We start from the raw sequence: 23,690 nt of genomic DNA, 5'->3' as shown, positions 1-23,690 counted from the left end.
GTGTTCCACTCCAGTTAGTGACCCACACTCATGTGGGTTTTACACTGACTGATGCTCCCATGAATACCTTCATTCAGAGAGTTGCCTTCACTGAGGTCTAATTCAGCATTACACGATATTCTACAAAACACAATAACTTGATCAGTCAGAGAGGCTGTCAGTTACAAACAGACCTGACTGAGGCAATGGAATAAAACTGCAGAGATAATTCAGGATATTTGACAGAAGGAAATGATATCACTGATCGGCTGTCTGTTTCACGCTGACCACTAGATCAGCATTTAACATTATCAGTCACAGAATAAAACCAGAGACCAGCTCACACACAGATTTACACAACTTCAATAGTTAAAGTCACTTACTAGAAACCCCAATGACGGCAAGAACTGGGTAATATATTTTCAAGATACGATGAAATGTTTCCATTATTTTCTGTGAAGTGATGTGTCTCTTCATGCTGCAGGCAATCTCTCTGTATTAAACTCTGAGCTGACACATTGCCAGAGCTTGTAATTTATACCCTGTGGTATCACCCCGGGGATATTGAGGTTGCCACATTATTCAAACTGCTTTTTAAAAATTGAACAAAGAGATTACAACATCAAGTTCAGTCCATGTTGTGGTAGAATATATTTATTTCTGAGATTCAATTGGAAAATTCCAAAGACTGGACAATTCTGATCACATTAATTAACTAATGAAAATTGGAAGCTGTATTCTCCCAGCAATGAGGTTGTTATTTAAAACACCATCAGTCTCATCTCTAGATCTCATGTTGTTTCAGTGATGTCCTTCACTCGACTGTGGTTCGGGTGGTGAAGAGCAGATTGTGGGCATTGTCCATCTGGGCCTTGAGCTGCAGGCTCTCATTGTAAAGCACAGAGAACTGGGACTGCAGGCAGTGAAACTCTGGGGAGTCCTTCACCATCTCACAGGCAACAGCTATTCCTGGGGAGGGGAGAGTGAGGAAGAGACTCAGGATAAGAACAGGGTTAACCAGAGAGAGACATTCAATGCCCCACACCATGTCTGACCAATCAGAGTAAACACAGGAACGGTAGAAAGCCATTCAATCCCCTGGGGCCTGTTACACAGCAAAAGGAGGAGGCCTTTCAGCTTCTCGTGCCTGTAACGGAGGAACAGGAGGGAATTCAGCCCTCGAGGCTATTCTGTCTTTTGATTGAAGCTGAGGGAGCTGAGGGAACAGGAAATTAGGGAACAGATGAGAGTTTTAAAGTGATAGAGAAGGTGGGGCCGTGGAATCTTTTACCTCCGACAGAGAATATTAACAGGACCAAGGAATAACATCTATGAAAACAACCACACCTCCAATGGTGCAGCACTCCCTCAGTACAGACCCTCTGACAGTATAGCACTCCCTCAGGACTGCCCCTCCAACATTGCAGCGTTTCCTCAGAACTGACCCTTTGACAGTGCAGCACTCCCTCAGTACTGTCCCTCCGACAGTGCAGTGTTCCCTCAGTACTGACCCTTCGACAGTGCAGCGTTTCCTCAGAACTGACCCTTTGACAGTGCAGCACTCCCTCAGTACTGTCCCTCCGACAGTGCAGTGCTCCCTCAGTACTGTCTCTCCAACAGTGCAGCACTCCCTCAGTACTGACCCTCTGACAGTGCAGCGCTCCCTCAATATTGTACCTCCGACAGTGCAGCGCTCCCACAATACTGTACCTCCGACAGTGCAGTGCTTCCCCAGTACTGACCCTCCGACAGTGCAGCACTCCCTCAGTAATGATCCTCTGACAGTGCAGCACTCCCTCAGTACTGATCCTCTGACAATGCAGCACTCCCTCAGTACTGACCCTCAACAGTGCAGCGCTCCCTCAGTACTGACCCTCTGACAGTGCCGTGTACCCTCAGTATTGTCCCTCCGACAGTGCAGCACTCCCTCAGTACTGATCGTCTGACAGTAAAGCGCTCCCTCAGTACTAACTTTTAGGGAGGTGGTCACACTGCAAGTTAGAAACATGCAGGCAGATAGGGAATCTGTGACCGCTTGGCCAGGCAGGTAGTTCAGGAGTCCCCTGATATGATCTCACTCGCTAATCGGTTTTCCATTTTGGATACTGGTGAGGGTATTTAGTTACTGAGAGGAGTGCAGTCAGAGCCAAGTTTGCGGCACAACAGGCGGCTCAGCTGCACAGGAGGGAAGGAAGAAGAGTGGAAGAGCAGTACTTATAAGGGATTTGTTCGTTAGGGGAACAGACAGGTGTTTCTGTGGCAGTAAACATGACTCCAAGATGGTTTGTTGCCTCCCTGGTGCCAGGGTCAAGGATGTCATGCAGCGGCTGCAGGAGATTCCTCTACAGGAGGGTGAACAGCCAGAGGTCGTGGTCCACATTGGTATCAATGACATAGGTCAGAAGGGGGATGAGGCCCTGAAAACGGATTTTAGGGAGCTAGGAAGGTGATTAAAAAGCAGGACCTCAAAAGCAATAATTTCAGGATTACCCCCAGTCCCACAGGCAAGTGACCATAGGAATAGGAGAATTGAGCCATTGAATACGTGGCTGGAGAACTGGTGTAGGAGGGAGGGCATCAGATTTATGAGACGTTGGGACCAGTTCTGGGGAACGTGGGACCTGTAAAAGATGGATGGGTTGCATCTTAGCAGGACTGGGATGAAGATCCTCGCAGGGAGATTGGCTCGTGCTGTTGGTGAGGGTTTAAACTAAATTGTCAGGGGGATGGGAACCTGAGAGGAAGCTCAGATTAGAGGGAAGCAAAACTGGTAACTAGTCATGAGCAAGTATCAGAGAGGAATACCAAGGAGCACAGAATATTGGGGGAGATAGATAGCATGAGAGTAAGGAATAGTACATTATTAGGTGGGGTCTGATTAAGGGAGAACGTAATAAATTCTGAATCAGGGTTAATGTGCATCTATGTGAATGCACAGACTGTGATTAATAAGACTGGTGAGGTACAGGCACAGATTGCCATGTGGAAATATGATGTGGCTACAATAGAGACCTGGCCAAAGATGGGCAGGACTGGGTATTAAATATTCCTGGATACAAGGTGTTCAGGAAAGCTAAGAAAGGGAAAAAAAACAGAGAGGGTTGGTGGTATTGATTCAGGAGAGTATTGCTGGAGAATAAGGATGTCCCAGTGGGGTCGAGGACAGAATCAATTTGGCTAGAGCTAAGGAACAAAAAAAAGTTGTGGTTGCATTGCTCAGTGTAGTCTATAGACAACCAGCTAGTGGGAAAGATGTGGAAGAACAAATTTGCATGTAAATTACAAAGAGGTGCAAAAATTATAGGATAGTTATAATGGGTGACTTTATTTATCCAAACATAGACTGGGATAATAGTAGTGTAAAAGGCAGAGAGCGCCAAGAGTTCCGATAGTGTGTTTAGGAAAACTTTCTGCAACAGTATGTTGCTAGACCTGGTTCTTGGGAATGAGGTGGGTGAAGTGGATCAAGAATCCGTAGGAGAGCATTTAGGTGATAGTGATCATTGTATCATACGGTTTAGGTTGACTATGGAAAATGACGACGAGCAATCCAGGGTAAGAATAATTAACTGGGGGAAGGCCAACTTCAATAAGGTAAGAATGAAGCTGGGGCGAATAAATTGGAGTCAAAATCTGGCAGGAAAACCGATTGAAGAACAATGGGCTACCTTCAAACGTGAGTTAGTTCGGGCAAAGACAAGGTATGTTCCCGCAAAGGGGAAAAGTAGGACAAACAAATCCTGAGCTCCCTGGATGACAAAAGAGGTAGCGATTAAGATAAAGAAGAAAAAGTGTGCTTATGACAGATGCCAGGGAGAAAATACTATTGAGAACCAGGGGGATAAACAAGGAGATAAAGTTATAGTTGATTGTTTAATTTGGGTTATTAACTAATTATACAGGGAATCAAATTATGGTTAATTGTTTCATTGGACATAGAAAGCAATTCACAGGAGAACAGAGTTACAAATAATTATTTAATTTGGCATATTGACCAATACCCAAGGGAATAAAATTAGAGTTAATTGTTATCGTGGGATTGATGATATTGCACAAGAGAATGAAATAACTTTTAGTTGTTAAATTGAGCTTGATAACTCATACACAAAGGATACATTTAATTTTGTTGTTCATTGTGCTTGATAATTAATGCACAAGGAATATGGTTACAGTTAAATATTATATTGGGTTTGGTAACAATAAGCATTGGAATACAGTCGAGTTTAATTATTAAATTAGCCTTGATAACTCATGCACAGGAGTATAAAGTTAGATTTTTTTTTTAATGTTGACTTGATAAGCTATATGCCACATAATAATTGATTAATTGTTAAATTGCATATAACAGGAACACTAGATAATAAAATTAGTTAATTTTTAATTGATCATAACGAGTGCATGTGATGCTTCATGGTTAAATTTGACATGATATTTAGTACACAGGCAAAAAATATTACAGTAAATTACAAAAATGAGCACATGAAGCAAAACAGAGGGAAATAAGTTATTAGTTAAATTTGATAAGATAAACAATATATTGGTGCATAAAGTTACAATTAATTGTTATATTGGGGAATAAGGTTACAATAAATATAGATGCAGTCAGTGATAAAATTGGGCCTGAGAACTAGTACGCAGGATAGAAAGATACAGCTAATTGTTATATTGAGCTTGTTACAATACATGTGGTCAAAAGGTTATAATGAATTCTTAATTGTATCCTGATCAACAATACATAAGAGAACACAGTTAATTAAATGTTTAATTGGCCATGATAACTAATGTGCAACTAAATAAAGTTGTAGTTAATTGTTAAATTGGACCCAATAACTATTCTGCAGAATATGAAGTTATATTTAATTATTTATTGTGCTTGATAATGAATGAACAGGGAATAAAGTTATAGTTAATTGTTATATTGGCTTTATAACAGTACACACCCAAATAAAGTAACATTTTATTGTTAAATTGGGCTTGACAACCAATACAGAGTGGAATAAAATTAGAAGTATATTTTACTTGGACGCAATAAACAATACAAAACACAATAAAGGTACCGTTCATTGATAATTTTGACCAGATAAGTAGCATGCAGAAGACTAAACTTATGGATAATTGTTCAATTGAATATGACAAAATAAAGTTCCAAACAAAATAGTTAATGGCTTAATTCATCATGAAAACCCATGCGTAGTGTACATTGTGTAGTGGAAATGAACCAGAGTGGGTCGAGTGAGGTTAAGAAGCAGCTGGAAGACAAAAAGCAGCGTTGTAAGTCTCTGTCCGGATCACTTTCTTATTTAAAGATTGAGATTGGTGATAAGATCAGAAAATTGATGCAGTGTGAGACAGAGCTGGGGGAAAAGAGAGGGCTGGTAGAACAATACCAAAGGAAAACCCATGAGGTTAGTGCTGTCCTCAGGGGTGTTCTTAGGCAACGTGTGGAGGAACAGAAATTTTATGGAAAGGGAGACAATCAAATTGTTTGTCAAAAACAAATTCGGAAGTTGAAGGAAACAGCGGGGTCTAATGTTTACTGTATCGGGGAGACAGGTTGGGGAACAGGAAGGTTCCATGGGAGAAATAGAGTGCAATGATCTCACATGGTCTACATGGGAATATGAATGTAGAAGGGAAGAACAGGGTGACCTGAATGTGAGTTATGATAACAATGGCTTCGAGGGGAAAGGGGTGATGATGTCCCTTGAGGTAACAAAGAGGAGAGGATGTGGGAACCACCACAGTACTGTTTGATGTTCTGCAGTTAAAAAAGAAAGCTCAGAATATCCCACAGATTAGATGTAGGGAGGATCCGAGTCCCAGTATAACAGCAATAGAGCAAGTAGCTGACTGACATAATTGTGATGAGGGAGAGAGGGTGAAATTGGTACTGCATGTGTGCCATCCAGATGTGTATAAGTCTCTTCCTACCTCGATTAAGAAAGGCACTAGGACCTGGAGAGGGGTGAAAGAGGCAGTGTGGAAAACCACAGGTCAGTATCTGATCACAGCTCCCTAAAAGGCCTGCTGGAATGCAAGCAGGAGGCTAGCGAGTCCCCGAATGTGTTTACAGACTGATTATGGAATCACGATCAGGCAGCCTTTCCCAGGCACGATCGTGATAGTGACGACCCGTTCAAAGTGAAGCAGTGGATTCAATACCTGATTGGGGCTGTACATGAAAGATATAATGTGATTACTGATGTTTATGACCTCTCCAATAAAAACCACAATGAGGAGTGGGTAAGGGAGTGGATAAACCAGAATTGGGAACAAGTAAGATCCCAAAAGGCAAAGAATCATGTGATCGAGCCCCCGGGTGTACGCCCCACAGCGCACCCATGGAGGAACGAGGGGAGCCCACAGTATGGGCCCCCTGCCCGGCACTCTCCTAAAACCCAGACTCGATCAGCTCCAGGGTGTTGGAACTGTGGCCAAAGGGGTCATTTTTCCAAGCAATGTCCAAATGGGGGATCTAGCAGGCCTCACGGGAAGGGCTGGATAGGAAGAGGGACTGATGAGATGGAATGTTTATGGAAATGCATTGAAGAATTAAAACAATATGTGAGAGAGTCCAGGAAGGTGGGAAACTATGTGATGGCCCAGGTCAATCGTCAAGAGGGGAAGTGGAACCCACAGAACCCAATGTTCCAGCGTCCTTACCCAATTATTGAAAAATGAAATCCACAAGTATATAAAATACACTGTCCAGGGTCCAAGTGGAAAATGCAGACCGGTGGATCCATGTTAACCAGCTGAAACTTTATAAAGGTCCTGTATCTAAGGGGAAGGTCGACTGTTTAAAAATGATCATGCTGGATAATGCTGATGAATGGTGACCACATGATGAACCAATGGCCATTACTGACAGGGAGCTGCAGCCCCGTCCAACTACCCAGCCCGTGTGGGTACGGTCCGGTGACTATACAGCCCCGGGACCCTCTCCCTCACCCCAGTTATCCTCACACCGGCCAAAACAGTCTGGAGGGGAGGCCAGAAGAAACAGTAAACAGACTGATAAATAACCAGATACTGTGTTTGATCACTTCCCAGGCATGGTGAGAATCGTTGGGTGTATGTGTGTGATAATCGAATTGAGCCTGCTTCATATGTGCCACTCAGCAGTGATTAAGGGTTGGTGCCAGAGTGACCCTCAAGATGAACAATATAAATGCAATCCGACCAGAGAAGAAAGGGTGAGAGAAATCGAGGAATGACTGAGTCGACAGTGGAACTGCCGCTGGGATGTGGCAAGTCCTGGTTACATGGAGGAACTGTTGGATGGGAATCAAACTATTGGTGCACGTGTGGAGGAAAGGAATGGGGTTTGGGTAAAATGTATTTGTAATGGTAATGGAACAGCGGTGGGGATCCAGTGGCGGTGGTTTCAAACCTATTCAGCATGTTTACCACTCCTGTAGGGGATATCGGACTGCCCTATAAGGGGAAAATATCCAGACAATCTGATGGAAAGAATGGCCTGGTACTAATTCAAACATTAAACTGGTCCCAGTTCTGGAATAGACACAGCGGTAACGTCCGTTGTGAACCGGGTGATGACAGTGTCTATGTCAGCTCTCAGGTGAGATTAGAGACCATTGGGAAACCAGGTCAAATCACTGCTGGAAGTCCGGCTCCCCCTTGTCCCATGTTACTCCCTAATCCACAAACAAATGGATTAGAAGTGATGGACTCAGGCGATTTGCTCGATAATGATGTTCACTTTGAAATTGTTCCAGTTGTTTTTAATTTAACCTCTCTGAATATGTCTGACAGATTGTGTCACAATAACTACCTGAACTTGTTTCACCTCATGTTAAATGAAGTGTTCGGTGAGGTGCAGGTGAGGAACCACAGGACAGATTGGAGGAGCCCTGACTCAGACATGGGTGAAGGGCTGAAGACCCAACACAAACGAGGTTTAGCAGAATAGGTGGGGATAGGAGTCACCGCCGGTGTGGCCGGCCTGAATCATATAGATGTCGAGTCTATGTGGGAACATGATGAAGTCATGTGGAGGCAACTGAAGGGGCCTTTAACTAAATTAAATGACCAAAGTCGGATCTAATCCATGAACAAGGTAAAACCCTGTTATCCACCTGAGAGATAGTAACGGCCATGCAGTCCCTCTCAGATAAGGTCGATGAGATTATTGGGGAAAACAATGAAGAGTACACACAGCAGAACATCACCAAAGCAGTCACCTGTAGTATAGATGGAAACTTTGTGCTTACCTTTACTACAAAAAGGATTGTCTGACCTCGAATCTAATCGTATTCCTGCCTTTGTCAAGAATCACCACTTGGCCACCTGGCTTGGAACCAATAAGATGGAAGATGAATATAAGCACATCAGATGGCACGGCCTGGCCTTCTTCACCCCTCGAGCTCACTCTCAGGGCAGTAACAGCCTGGTTCCAGTGATATTGGCAGTCCTGATTGTCGTGAACTCTACAGCACCTCCTGTGCTATATAAGGTAGAATCCATAGGAATTGTTGAACAATCCCATGATGATATTATTTTTATGGAATTTAGGGACCTTCCTCGATGGTTGATTATCAAAATGAACACTTGGTTAAACTCAGATTTGGAGTGTTGCCGACAAGTTGGAAATGAGAGGGTGTGTAGGTGTGACGTGTACCAGCATACAACACCCACGTGTGGGCTCACACGGGACGAGCATTCTCCAAACTGCACAGTCACTGTAAGCCGATGGAGTCCCAGTCAGGCTGGAACTCCCTACATGGACAGAGGAAGGTACTGCATTACAACCAGTGTCTCACACTACACCACGGGGAAACCCTCTGCACTTTAATAGCCCCATGTTTTGTCTCTCCCTATTTGAACCGGTCAAAGTCAGAGGAAAATTGTTATTACCAGTTCACCTGCACAATGTTACAGAAATGCAGTTGGAGCTCCCCCTTCAGGAGGAAGCCCTAAGGTCAGTGTCCACTTTGGTCACCCGATTCCCCCACTTTCACTTAGTTTGAAGGCAATCCTTCAACATACAACTACCTCACAAGAACATTTGGTTTGGATGCAGCAGGATAATAAAGATATTGAGGAAGGAATCAGAACCTTAGGAGACCACAAATAGTGGGAAATGGTATATAATGTGGGCTAATCTGTCTGGGCCCATATGCTTTCTTATGTTTTCTTAGTTGTTCCAGTTGTGCTTCCCATCACTGTCATTATTGCTTGGATACGTATAGACAGCGTGCATCAGCGTTTGAAGGATCAGCTGCAGGTCTGGCGAGACCTGTCTACTTATGGGGGCCTTTTGCAGGAACAAAAGAGATGGCCACATGTATTGATAAGGAGTTTGTGGAGCAGGGAGAGATATCCCATGATAAGTTAAACAAATTATGTATTGAAGGTTTAAAAAGCTGAGCTACAGAGATGGGAATCACTTTCAAATAAAAAGCAAAAAAACCCTGAACTGGTGAAAAGCCGAGCTTTTAAACTTACCACTGAACTGGAAGAAGAAAGCCTCCAATCTGCCTAGTGCCTACAAAAGTAATTGTAGCCAGAATCCAGTTGCAGATGATAAGGAATGAAATACAGTTGTAGTTGAAAAGGGAGGAGATGCAGTTTCAAAAGGAAAAGGAAGAGAGAGAGTTTCAGCTTCAGAAAGAAAAGAAAGGGAGTTTCAGCTTCAAAAGGAAAGAGAAGAAAGGGAGTATCAGAGGGAGAAAACTGAAAGAGAGGTGAAACAGTCTGAGTTAGCAAGGCTGCAAACCCAAAATGAGAATGTTACCAGACGCTCAAACCTTATCCCCAATTCAGAGCAAAACTTTGATGTACTGAGACACTCACGGTTAGTGCCAAAATTTAATGAGCAGGAGGTGGAGTCGTCTTTTATCTCACTTGAGAAAATTGCTATCAGGCTAAAATGGCTAAAAGAGTTTTAGACTCTCCTCTTACAAGGTGAGTTCATAGGTCGAGCTCGTGAAGCTTTTTCTTTGAGATCAGAAGAACGTTTCTCTGATTATGAACAAACTAAAACTACAATTCTAAATATATATCAGCTAATACTGGAAACATATAGACAGAAATTCAGACACACCTGGAAAAGACCCAGACAGACTTACATTGAATTCAAAAGAATTAAACAAATGGTTTTTGATCACTGGATACAATCCCTCAAGCTGGAACCCTCATGAATATTTGAGAGAAGTGATGTTGCTGGGACTTCCTGCCAAGGACGTATTTTGGATCCCCACCCGCCACCACCCCACCCGATTATATGCTCTCCCAGCCTCCAAACTCACTGCAGGGCAGAGCATAAAATTACTGAAACTGAAGCTATTAACTGGTCCGATTCCATAAAATACCAGATATATCCGATCTCCGACTGAGGTCCACGGCATCGCAGATGCCAGTCTTCAGTCAATTCCATTCACTCCATGTGATATTATTAGAATTTGCTGGTGGCCCATCAAAGTTAATTACATCTCAATGTGAATGTCAGGTAAGGATTTGTGTTAACATTGGAGATTAGTCAGAATAATGGAAGTAGCAACTTGCAGACATGTTGGCTACATCCCATGTGAGGTGTGAGTATGAGGTATTGTTCAGAACACTGGAACCTCACAAGCAGTATTACATTAACTATCTGTGATTGTCTCGGTCGTCCTGTTCCTTTTGTATTGTTAAGTCCACATGTCAGATTGAACTGCTTCACAATTAAACCATCCAGATGGTGATGATGTCAAGTCTGGATGTTTGGCGAGAAGGAACCTCGCATCAATATGCATTCTGGGCATCATGTGATATGACTCATAAAAAAGAAGTTACAAATATCAGGAAGCAGCCTTCTCGAGAGGGAGAGCTCTCAGGACAGTCGGAGGTTCAACACATACGGAGGCAAAGCTTGATCACAATCTGCCTGGGCTCGTTTGCTTTCTTATGTTTTCTTAGTTGTTCCAGTTGTGTTGACCATCACTGTCATTATTGCTTGGATACGTATAGACAGCGTGCATCTGTGGTTGGAGGATCAGTTGCAGGTCCGGCAAGATTTACCTACTTATGGGAGCCTTTTGGAGGGTCCCCATGAGTATATAAATCTCACACACAAGTAGTAGATTCTGTAAAATTATTAGTAGATAAGTTGATGTTGTGTAATTTGTAAGTTTATAGACTCAAGGTGATCAGGCTGAAAGCTGTACGCAAAATATATGAACCAGAGTTTAAAAACTAAGATTCATAAGGTGGGAAATATTAGAATTTGCCTGAGTCCCAAAGTTAATCTGATTATCAGAATTTGGATCTGAGTTAACAGAGATTAGTCAGAACAATGTAAGTAGCAACTATAGCAGACATGTTGGCTACATCCCATGTCAAGGTGTGAGTATCGGATATTAGCCAGAACTGTGGAAGCACCCAAGCAGTTTCACTTAACTATTTGGGATTGTCTAGGTCATCTGGTCCTTCTGTAAAAGTAACTGATCGACAGTTAAGCCATCAAGACAGAAATTATTCAAGTCTGAAGGTTGGGTGAGTGGGAACTCACTTCAATACACATTCTGAGCATCATGTGATAGAACTCACAAAGAAAGGAGACAAAAATATCAGGAGACAACCCTTTCATGGAGGGAGAACACTCAGGACAGCTGGAGGGACAACATGGGGAGAACACACAGGACAGCTGCAGTGTCATCAACAAGTTGTATCACCTTGGGTTTGCAAGAAACAGTTTGTATGAATCTATTGTGTAACCTTAATTGCTATTAGCGTTGATAGGAACACAGGAAATAGGAGCAGCAGTTTACCATTCGGCCCCTCGAGCCTTCTCCGCTATTCAACAAGATCATGGCTGATCTTCTACCTCAACGCCATTTTCCTGCTTTATCCCCATATCCCTTGATATCTTTAATATCTCAAAATCTATCGATCTCCGTCTTGAAATTACTCAATGACTGAGCCTCCACAGCCCTCTGGGGTAGAGAATTCCAAAGATTCACCACCCTCTGAGTGATGAAATTCCTCCTCATCTCAGCCCTAAATGACCGACCACTTATTCTGAGATTTTGTCCTCTGGTTCTAGGCATCCCAGCCAGGGGAAACATCCTTCCTCCAACAACCATTTCGAGCCCTGTATGAATTTTGTATACTTTAATGAGATCACCTCTCATTCTTTTAAACTCTAGAAAGTACAGGCCTGGTCTCCTCAATCTCTCCTCAAAAGACAATCGCACCATCCCAAGGATCAGTCTGGTGAACCTTTGTTGCACTCCCTCTATGGCAAGTATATCCTTTCTTAGGTAAGGAGATCAAATCTGCACACAATACTGCAGGTACAGTCTCACCAAGGCTCGATCAAATTACAGCAAGACTTGTCTACGCCTGTACTCAAATCCTCTTGCAATAAAGGCCAACATACCATCTGCCTCCCCAATTACTTGAAGCACCTGCATGTTAGCTTTAAATGAATTAGGAACAAGGACACCCAGGTCCTTTTAGACATCAACATTTCCCAACCTTTCTCCATTTAAGAAATGCTTGGTGTTATAGTGTTATTAGTGATAGTGTTATCAGTATTGGTGTCTGAATAATAAACTTGCATTTAGACAACACATTCGAACCTGAATCATGAAGACGCATTTAATTGTGTTTCAAAGGATTTTCTAACACTGTGTAACAGGCTCGAGTGGTCTGAATGGCCTCCTCCTGTTCCTGTGTTTACTCTGATTGGTCAGACATGGTGTGGGGCAGTGAATCCCTCTCTCACATTAACCCTGTCCTTGTCCTGTGTCTCCTCCCCACTCTCCCCTCCCCAGGAACAGCTGAAGACTCTTGCCAGTGAGATGGTGAAGGACTCTCCAGAGTTTCACTGCCTGCAGTCCCAGTTCTCTGTGCTTTACAATGAGAGCCTGCAGCTCAAGGCCCAGATGGACAATGGCCACAATCTGCTCTTCACCACCTGAACCACAGTCGAGTGAAGGACATCACTGAAACAACATGAGATCTAGAGATGGGACTGATGGTGTTTGAAAGAACAACCTCATTGCTGGGAGAATACAGCTCCGAATTTTCAATAGTTAATTAATGTGATCAGAATTGTCCAGTCTTTGGAATTTTCCAATTCAATCTCAGAAACAAATATATTCTATCACAACACGGACTGAACTTGATGTTGTAATCTGTTTGTTCAATTAAAAAATAGTTTAACAATGTGTCAACCTCAATATCCCCGAGGAGATCCCACAGGGTATAAATTACAGGCTCTGACAATGTGTCACCTCAGAGTTTAAAACAGAGAGATTGTCTGCAGCACGAAGAGACACATCACTTCACACAGAAAATGTATCGACCAATTAACAGTATCGAGAAAATATATTACTTAATCCTGGCTGTCATTGGTGTTCCTGGTAGGTGACTATAACCATTGAAGTTGTGTAAATCTGTGTGTGTGTGAGCTGGTCTCTAGTTTTACTCTGTGACTGATAATGTTAAATGCTGATCTAGTGGTCACCATTATACAGACACCCGATCAGTGATATAATTTCCTTTGGCAAATATCCTGAATCAACTCTACAGTTTTATTCCATTGTCTCGGCTGATAATAAACCTCTGTTTGTAACTGACAGGTTCTCTGAATTAGCAAGTTATTGCATTTTGTGGAATATTGTGTAATGCTGAATTAGACCTCAGTGAAGGCAACTCTCAGTGAAGGTATTAGTGGGAGCATCAGTCAGTGTAAAATCAAACTGAGTGTGGGTCACTAATCGGAGTTGAACACCTGATCCCAGTGACCATGTATTACTGGGAGTATCTGTCACTGTGGAATTGTACTGAGTACAATTGTACAACCTGGTTCTATTTTAAAATCATTGTTTCAGTTATCTGATCTCCGTTCCATGAAGTTGCCTCTGTGTTTTAACAATGTAATTGATTGCAAAGTAGTTTTAACTGATGTTTGGTAATAAGTGTATAAAGTGAAATGTATTGATATTGCTCTGTGTCCTATTGAACTGCTCCAGTAGAAACAGATGTTAACTACTTACTGGCAGTGAAACAGCAGGACAGCACTGTTCCAGCATTCTAATCCTCTGTATTATGATGTTTCTTACTCTGAGTATAGTTACTGTAAACACTTTAGTTATTTCAATGATGATTAATCCACTTCCCCCAGCATGGTCCTGGGAACCTGTGGATCATGAGTGGTGAATTTTATTATCTGTCCATTACACAGGATGAATATTAGGCTGTGTTTATTGAATCGTCCATTTCTGTAACTGATTATGGTTTGACGGATCAGTTCTTATTTATGATTCAGAGTCTCGACACATGGAACCTGTACAAATCTCTGCCCTTAGCTCAGTGTGGTGTGCCCCTATAAGGAGAGAGGACTATAACTTAGAAACAGACACATTGAGTTTTCAGAAAACAAAGATCAGACCGAGGGCAACAAATATCAGTAAACTGTTAATGAAATAAATAGAATTCTCTCTGTTATCATCATTCTGGTTGTAATACTTGCACCTTCTCTGGTGCAGCAATATCTTTTTTGTAATATAGAGACCAGAACTGTACACAGTACACTAAGTGTTCTTCAACCCAGGTTCTATATCAGTTTAATATCAGCTCTTTGATTTTCAAATTCCATTCCTCTAGAAATGAACTCCAGTATTTTGTTTGTATTTTTATGGCCCTGTTAACCTGTTTTGTTACTTTAAATGATTTGTGAATCTGTCCCCCGAACCCTTTTTCCCCTCGACCCCATTCATAGAAACATTGAAAATAGGAGTAGGCCATTCGGCCCTTCGGGCCTGCTCCCCCATTCAAAAAAAGATCATGGAAGATCGTCCAATTTAGTACCCTGTTCCCACTTTCTCCCCATATCCCTTGATCCCTTTGGCATCAAGAAATATATCTATCTCCTTCTTGAATATATTTAATGACTTGGCCTCCGCTGCCTTCTGCAGTACAGAATTCCACAGGTTCACCACCCTCTGAGCGAATAAATTTCTCCTCATCTCGGTTCTAAATGGCACACCCTGTATATTGAGACCGTGACCCCTGGTTCTGGACTCCCCAGCCACCGGGAACATCCTCCCTGCATCTCGCCTGTCCAGTCCTGTTAGAATTTTATAGGTTTCTACGAGATCCCCTCTTATTCCTCTAAATCTCTAGTGAATATATGCCTAGTTGACCCAATGTCTCCTCATACATCAATCCTGCCATCTCAGAAAATCAGCCTAGTAAATCTTCTTTGCACTCCCTCTATGGCAAGAACATCCTTCCTCAGATAAGGAGACCAAAACTACACACAATACTCCAGATGCGGTCTCACCAAGGCCCTGTATAACTGCAGTAAAACATCCTTGCTCCTGTACTCAAATGCTCTTGCAATGAAGGCCAACATACCATTCACCTTCCTAATTGCTTGCTGCACCTGAATGCTTGTTTTCAGCGACTGGTGTACAAGGACACCCAGGTCTCGATGCACCTCACCATTTCCCAATCTATCACCATTCAGATAATAATCTCACATTTATTCACATTATACTGCATCCGCCATGCATTTACCCACTCACTCAACTTGTCCAAATCACATTGGACCCTATTTACATCCTCCTCACTGCTCACATTCTCCCCCAGCTCAGTGTCTTCTGCAAACTTGGAACTTACATTTAGTTCCCTCACCCAAGTCATTAATATATATTGTGAATAGCTGGGGCCCAAGCACTGATCCCTGTGTTTCCCCACTCGTCACTGCCTGCCACCTGGAAAAAGACCTGCTTATTCCTACTCTGTTTCCTGTCTGTCAACCAATTCTCAATCCATGCCAGTATATTACCCCCAATCCCATGTGCTTTAATTTTGCACACTAACCTCTTATGTGGGACCTTATCAAAAGCCTTCTGAAAATCAAAATACACCACATCCACTGGTTCTCCCTTATCTATTCTATTAGTTACATTCTCAAGAAACTCCAGTAGATTTGTTAAGCATGATTTCCCTTTCCTATGCTGACTTTGTCCAATCCTGTTTATGCTTTCCAGGTGTTGTGCTATCACATCCTTTATAACAGAATCTAGCATTTTCTCCACTACTGATGTAAGGCTAACTGGTCTGTAATTCCCTGTTTTTTCTCTTCCTCCTTTTTTAAATAGTTGGGTTATATTTGCCACCTCGAATCTGTAGCAACTGCTCCAGAGTCTATAGAATTTTGGAAGATGACCACCAGTGCATCCATTATTTCCAGGGCGACTTCCTTTAGTACTCTGGGATGTAGATCATCAGGCTCTGGGGATTTGTCAGACTTTAACCCCATTAATTTCCCTCGCACTATTTGTTTACTAATACTGATTTCATACAGTTCCTCCCTCTCATTAGACCCTTGGTTTCCTAACATTTCTGGGAGGTTATTTGTGTCCTTCTTAGTGAAGACAGAACCAAAGTATGTGTTTAATTGTTCTGCCATTTCTTTGTTCCCATTACAATTTCCCCTGTTTCTGACTGTAAGGGACCTACATTTGTCTCCAGCAATCTTTTTATCTTCACATATTTATGGAAGCTTTTACAGTCAGCTTTTATGTTCCCTGCAAGTTTACTCTGATACTTTATTTTCCTCCGCTTAATCAAGCTCTTTGTCCTCCTTTGCTGAATTCTAAACTGCTCCCAATCCTTAGACGTACACAATCCAGGAAATCCTCCTCCACAGTATTATTGCTAATTGGTTTGACCAATCTATATGTAGATTAATATCACCCATGATTACAGTTGTACCTCTAAGTTCCTGTTTAATGCCATCCCTTATATTTCCACTACTGTTTGGGGGCCTATAGACAATCCACACCAATGTTTTCTGTCCCTTGGTGTTTCTTCGCTCCACCCATACAGATTCCACATGGTGATTTTCCGAGCCAATATCCTTCCTCAGTATTGCATTCATTTCCTCCTTTACTAACAATGCCACCCCACCTCCTCTCCCTTTTTGCCTCTCCTTCCTAAATATTGAATACGCCTGGACATTCAGTTCCCATCCTTGGTCACCCTGCAGCCATGTCTCCATAATCGCAACTGTATCATAACCGTTTATATCTATTTGCGCTGTTAACTCATCTACTTTATTACGAATGCTCCGAGCATTAAGACACAACGCCTTTAGACTTGTCTTTTTAACATTGGTAGTCAACTTAGCTTTATTTTGCACTATGGCCCTATTTGTTTCTCTCCCTTCCACTTTTGCTTCTTACCTTTCTGTCTTTCATTTCTATCCTTGTTTTCCCCTCCTCTGTCTCCCTGCTCAGATTCCCAACCCCTGCCATTCTAGTTTAAACCCTCTCCAACAGCACTAGCAAACACCCCTCAGAGGAAATTGGTCTCAGTACTGCCCTAATACAATCCATGCAGCTTGTACAAGTCCCACCTTCCCCAGAACCGGTCCCAATGTCCCAGAAATCTGAATCGCTCCCCCCACGCCATTTCTCCAACCACATATTCATCTGATATATCCTGCTATTTCTGTTCTTGGTAGCACGTGGCACTGGTAGTAATCCTGAGATTACTACCTTTGGAGGTCCTACTTTTTAATTTACGTCCTAACTCCCTATATTCAGCTTGTGGGACCTCATCTTTTTTTTAAAGCCTATGTCGTTGGTACCGATATGTACCACAACAGCTGGCTGCTTGCCCTCCCTCCTCAGAATGCCCAGCAGCCGTTCAGAGATATCTTTGAGCCTAGCACCAGGGAGGCAACATACCATGTTGGAGTCTCTTTTGCGGCCGCAGAAACGCTTGGCTGTTCCCCTTACGATTGAATCCCCTATCACTATCGCCCTGCCACTCTTCTTCTTCCTCCCCTCCAGTGCAGCAGAGCCACCCATGGTGCCATGAACTTGCTGTTTTCCCCTGACCAATTTCCCCCAACAATATCCAAAATGGTATATCTGTTAGAGAGGGGGGGGGTGGGGGATGGCCACAGGGGACTCCTGCACTACCTGCCTTCCTTTACTCTGCCTGGTGGTCACCTATTCCCTTTCTGCCTTTGCAGCATTTGCCTGTAGTGTGACCACCTCACTAAAAGTGCTATCCACAATGATCCCGGCATCGCGGATGCTCCACAGTGAATCCACCTGCAGCTCCAGCTCTGTAATGCGGGTAGCCAGTAGCTGCAGATGGATACACTTCCTGCACACATGGTTGTCAGGGACACTGGAAGCATCCCTGATTTCCCACATAGCCCAGGACGAGCATATCACAGGGCTGAGCTCTCTTGCCATGACTTACTTTAGATTACACAGTTACTCCCTTTAACTAAAAAATACTAATTATGCTAGGGGACTTGTTCTACTTCAAACACAACCCACTACAATCCAAAGTCCTTAACTTTACTTTTGAAGCTAATGCAGTAGTATAAATAGCAGTAAAAGTAAAAATATTCACCTGAACCTACTTACCAGTCAGCTGCTTCCCTGCGCCCGTGTCACTTTTTGAATCCAGACGTCACTTAGAATTCCTCTGCCTGAAGATCCCGAAGGTATGTCTCTCCTCAGCTCCTCTTGGGTCACGGCCTCTCTGCCTCTGTTCACGCCCTTTATCTCTCTCTCTCGCTCCGTCTCTCCTCAGCTCCTCTTGGGTCGCAGCCTCTCTGCCTCTGTTCACGCCCTTTATCTCTCTCTCTCTCTCTCTCTCTCACTCCACCTCTCCTCAGCTCCTCTCCGGTCTCCCTTAACCTTAATTTACTCAAAAATTAGAGATTTACATTAGGGACCTTGATTCCCGAAAAAAACACTACTCACTATGTAAAAAAATCTGTACACCTTACACCACTCCCAATAAGCATTATTACCGCGAATAAACTTTACTAATACTAATTAAACCTTACAATTACTGATAAATGGCCTGAGTTTTGAAAGAAGCTCTCGGACCGCTCCCCTCTCCCGCTGTTCTGAAGCTCTCGGACCGCTCCCCTCTCCCGCTGTTCTGAAGCTCTCGGATCGCTCCCCTCTCGTGCTGTTCTGAAGCTCACTTGCCTTTCAGACTTTTATTTTCCAAGGTATGTACGAAAATGTTATTCTTCTGACCAAAATTCAGCACCTCACACTTAGCTCGACTGGAATTCATTTTCCATTAAAATATCCATTGTGCAAGTTTATTTATTATTAATAATCTCTTCAGGTATTTTGTTTCATTCTTCCTCTGTATTTAACTTTATTTTCAACTCTGATTGTCTACAAATTTTGAAATTGTGCTTCTGCTTCCCGAGTCCGTATTGTTTATGTAAATGGTGAACGACAATGTTCCCAGTGCTGATCCTTGTGGAACACCACTTCCCACCTTCCACCAATCTGAGGAAATACCTTTAACCCCTACTCCCTGTTTTCTGTTTCTGTAGCCATCTCACTGTCCATTCTGCTGCTTGTCCCCTAACTCCACTTGCTCTGAGATTAGTCATGAGTCTGCTGTGTGGTCCCTTATCGAAGACCTTTAGAAAATCAATGTATATTACATCAACTGTATTAGTCTGATCTACTCTTTCTGATATTATTCAAAGAATTCAATAAGGTTGGTCAAGTATGACCTTTCTTTAGGAATATGTGCTGACTACTCTTTATTATATTTGTTTCTGGATGTTTTTCTGTTACATCTTTGAATAAGGATTCCATTATCTTTCCTATCACTGACATTATGCTAACTGGTCAGTAGTTTTATGGATTTGTTCTATGTTCTGATGGTTATTAATGAATAGATAATCTCTGCTATCTCTACCTTTCTTTTTTAGTATGTGAGGATACAAACCATCTGAACCAGAGAGTTTTCTCTCTCTGATCATTTTATCAAATATCTCCCCACTTTCTACCTTAAATGTCATGAAGTTTTACATTGAATTTATTCACTATTATTTGACAGTTTAGTTCCTCCCCTCAGAGATCTCACTCCCTTCTTCAGGCTCTGAATCCTCATCCACTGGGTCATTCTGGCCCCGACTGTCCCACAACAAGTGAGACTTGCTTCCTTCTGAGCTCGGAGCTGTGCTGCAGAATTCCATTTACATTTCTGTCCATGTCAGTCTGTCCCTCTCTGCTCCACAGTCCAGTAAACCTGAGCTCTCCTTAAACTCACAGTGGATGGGATCTTGCCTGACAGACTCCATGAGGCCATTTCCCGGCCACTTTCCTTCCACCATCTCCTGCTGGTACATTCCGAGGGCCCCATTTGGAATTAATTCATTTTGTTTCATTCATTCCCTATTCTCACTGGAATTCCTCTATTCCTCATCGTCACTGTTCTGGGAATGAAAACTCATGCAGTTTCCTGATCCTGATCACTGTGTAGGGACCCTGTTGTAAAGTATACGTGTGTAGATGTCAGGTGTAAACATTGGGATATTCCACACTTTATTGTGGTCACGATGGGAGCTGTATGGGTCCTAGCTCTGCATTATTCCTCAGCCGAGGATTCCCCTCCACTGTGGTTAACAGGGCCCTCGACCGTGTTCATCCCATTTCCTGCGTTAATGCCTTCCCCGCCTTCCCTCCCTGCCAGAACCACAATAAGGTTCCCCTTGTCCTCACCTTCCACCTGTCTTCACATTGAACACATCATCTTCCAACATTTCTGCCACATCCAGCTAAGTCCAACACCAAACATATATTCTGTTCCCCTCCCTTCCCCCCGTCACTCACTGTGACACCCTGATCCACTCCTCAATCACTCCCAACATCAGTCTCTGTCTACTAATATGTATTAATGCTTTGTCTTTCAACACACCATTAACATATTGTTTGCCTTTTCTCCATGACCTTCTGGTCAGCTATTCTGTGATCTTGTCCTATCAACACTTTCTCTTATCACTTGCCCCACCACCGCTTTACTTGCTTTAAATCTTTTACATTTCTTATATCTGCCAGTTCTGAAGAAGGGTCACTGACCTGAAATGTTAACTCTGCTTCTCTCTCCACAGATGCTGCATTTCCAGCATTTCTTGTTCTTATATCAGTTCCTCTTCCCCAGGCACTGTCCCGTGCAAGTACAGGAGATGTAACACCTGCCATTTTACCTCCTCCCTTCCCACTGTCCAAGGCCCCAAACACTCCTTTCAGGTGAAACAGTGATTTTCTTGGACTTCTTTCGGTTTATTAACAGCCGGTGAAAAATGGGGTTTCAGGGGAACAGAGTCTTTCCAGACTACTGGAGCCTTCTCTTCTTTGCCAGATTTTCCATGCTCCCCTCTCCCTCTGTAATTCTGCTGTAACCATTTGCACCTCCTCTGGACCCATCCTCTGTTTCTTTAATTGTCCCATTCACCTTGCACCATCATTCCTTTTATCATTGAATCACTCCTGCCCTCCACCCGATCACAGACCTTCCCTTTTGTTCTTTCCTCCCCCTATACCCCACTTTTCACTGACTGCATGATTGATTTAAAACTGTTAATCTCTAATATCTTCCAGTTCTGATGAAAGCCTATCAGCCTGAAACATTAACTCTGTTTCTCTCTCCACAGATGTTGCCTGACCTGCTGAGTGTTTTCAACATTCTCCTATTTTTATCAGATTTACAGCAGTTTCAGTATTTTGTTTTGACTCCAATGTTTATTCCTGGATATTAACAGGGGTGAGTGACATAGGTGGGGAGTGGAGTTTCAGAGTTTTAACTCCACAGACTGCCTCTTTTATCCTTGACAGGTTCCCCGCCCTGAAGTCAGCCTGATTGACAGGCTTGGCTTCCAGTCGGGCAGGGCAGACTCTGGAGCAGGCCTCAGGACCAGGGCGGTCCAAATGCTGACCCCGGTGTTTTGGGGGAGATGCCTGATATCGGGGTTGTCCAATCACCATCTCCTGCGGGGAAGAGAGTGGTGATATCTCCGATCACTGGTCTGTCGACCCCCATCCCTGGGGAGGGGTCTCCTGACCTGCAGCGTGGCCCAAGTCTGGGGAGGAGGAGTGGGATGGGAGGGGGAGGGAGAGTGTCTGATCCTCAGCCCTGGGGAGGGGTCTCCTATCCTGGAGACGGGTCCCAGTCTGGTTAGATGGAGCGGGCAAGAGGTGTGTCTGATCCAAGACACGATGTGGGGGGGAGGAAGGAGGGGGAACCAGATTTTTTTGGGGCAGCGAACACTGGAGGGTGGCCTGATCCAAGGAAATGGGGTCTGAGCATGGGCTGGGTCTATCCTCGGGTTGGGCACGGTGAGGTCCAATCCATGGGGAGGCAGTCCCAGGAAGGGGAAATGATCCCAAGGGAGTGGTCCAATCCCAGAGTGGACACTGTTTCAATCGCTAATCCCTGTTGTCTTTGTATGTGGTGTAGGGTATAACTGGGAAACCCGGCCGGACAGAGTTAAACCTGTAAAACAGATTAAATTAGAGACTTCCAGCCTCATTCAAATTTAAATGCCTCCTGGGAATGGTTCTCTGTCCGCCCACTTTCCCGACTCGAAACCCCGAAGTGGGCGGGTCGGAGGTCGGTTGCGGTCAGGGTTGAGATTTTTAAATTTTAACCTCTGACCCTCCCCGAAGCCCCCTGTTTTTGGTGCTAAAATCCTGCCCTTACTGTCTGGGTCACACGGAGAATGTTTGATCAGTAATTTCCAGTCTCTTTTCCCTTCTCTCTCTTACAGTTAATTTACTGGCGATTGTGATCCTGTCCCGGGGAAAGTGTGGCCTCTCCAACTGCACCACTCGCTACCTGGTGGCCATGGCAACAGCGGATCTACTGGTCATTTTCACTATTGTCATTATGCGGCGGATCCGGTATTATTATTTCCCGGTGTCATTCCTGGACATCACCCCTGTGTGTAGTGTTCACAATGTCCTGACCTGGGCAGCCACAGACTGTTCTGTTTGGTTCACCGTCACTTTCACCTTTGATCGATTTGTGGCCATTTGTTGCCAGAAGCTGAAAACAAAATATTGCACCGAGAAAACTGCGGCTGTGGTTCTAGCAACAACCTGCATTCTGCTCTGTTCAAAAAATGTACCCCTTTATTTTAAATATGAACCTGGAGAGATAATTGACAATGTACCGTGGGACTGTGATATAAAGCCAAGCTATTTTACTGATCCCGGATGGGTGGGATTTGACAGGTTTAATCCGGTTTTAACTCCATTGATCCCATTTGCTTTAATCCTGTTGCTCAACGCTCTGACAGTCAGACACATTTTAGTGGCCAGTCGAGTCCGACAGGGACTGAGGGGTCAGAGCAAGGGAGAGAATCGCAGTGACCCAGAGATGGAGAGCAGAAGGAAGTCTATGATTTTACTCTTCACCATATCCGGCAACTTCATACTTCTGTGGTTCGCGTACGTTTTATATTATTTTAACATCACACATCATTTTGACTCTGATTCTGCTTACATATTTGCTCTAGTTCAATGGATGCTGATGAACTTAAGCTGCTGCACAAACACATTTATTTATGTTGCGACTCAGTCCAAGTTCAGAGAACAATTCAAGAGTGCGGTGAAATATCCGGTTACATCAATTATTCAATTAATGAATAAGCAAAACAACTGAGAGAAGCCCAGAGGCGGGTCCCAGTGTTTCCAGTCCATGAATGGAATATTTATCCCAAGACTTCCATCAATGGAATGAAAGCAGAAATCACTGGGGATGTGAAAATACCCCCAGCGGTGGGAGTGATGGTCGGGGGGAAATGGAAGAGACTAACAGCAGCCACCGTCTCTCCTCCACCTCCACTGGTGAGGAGATGAGAATCGAACATCTGCTCAGGACACAAAAATGTTCTTAAAAAAGCCAAA

General features: G+C 43.5%; 1 protein-coding gene across 1 annotated transcript; it reads left to right on the top strand.

The window, feature by feature from the left end:
- Positions 1–13,282: 13,282 nt before the first annotated feature.
- On the top strand, positions 13,283–23,445 carry LOC137345786 (probable G-protein coupled receptor 139). Its single transcript, XM_068009041.1, has 2 exons — positions 13,283–13,349; positions 22,550–23,445. The coding sequence occupies exons 1-2, from the start codon at positions 13,283–13,285 to the stop codon at positions 23,443–23,445; spliced, it is 963 nt and encodes a 320-aa protein (XP_067865142.1).
- Positions 23,446–23,690: the final 245 nt, after the last annotated feature.

This window comes from Heterodontus francisci, chromosome 29, assembly GCF_036365525.1.
Source record: "Heterodontus francisci isolate sHetFra1 chromosome 29, sHetFra1.hap1, whole genome shotgun sequence".
Classification (NCBI taxonomy): domain Eukaryota; kingdom Metazoa; phylum Chordata; class Chondrichthyes; order Heterodontiformes; family Heterodontidae; genus Heterodontus; species Heterodontus francisci.
This window is presented reverse-complemented; position numbering and strand designations above follow the sequence as displayed.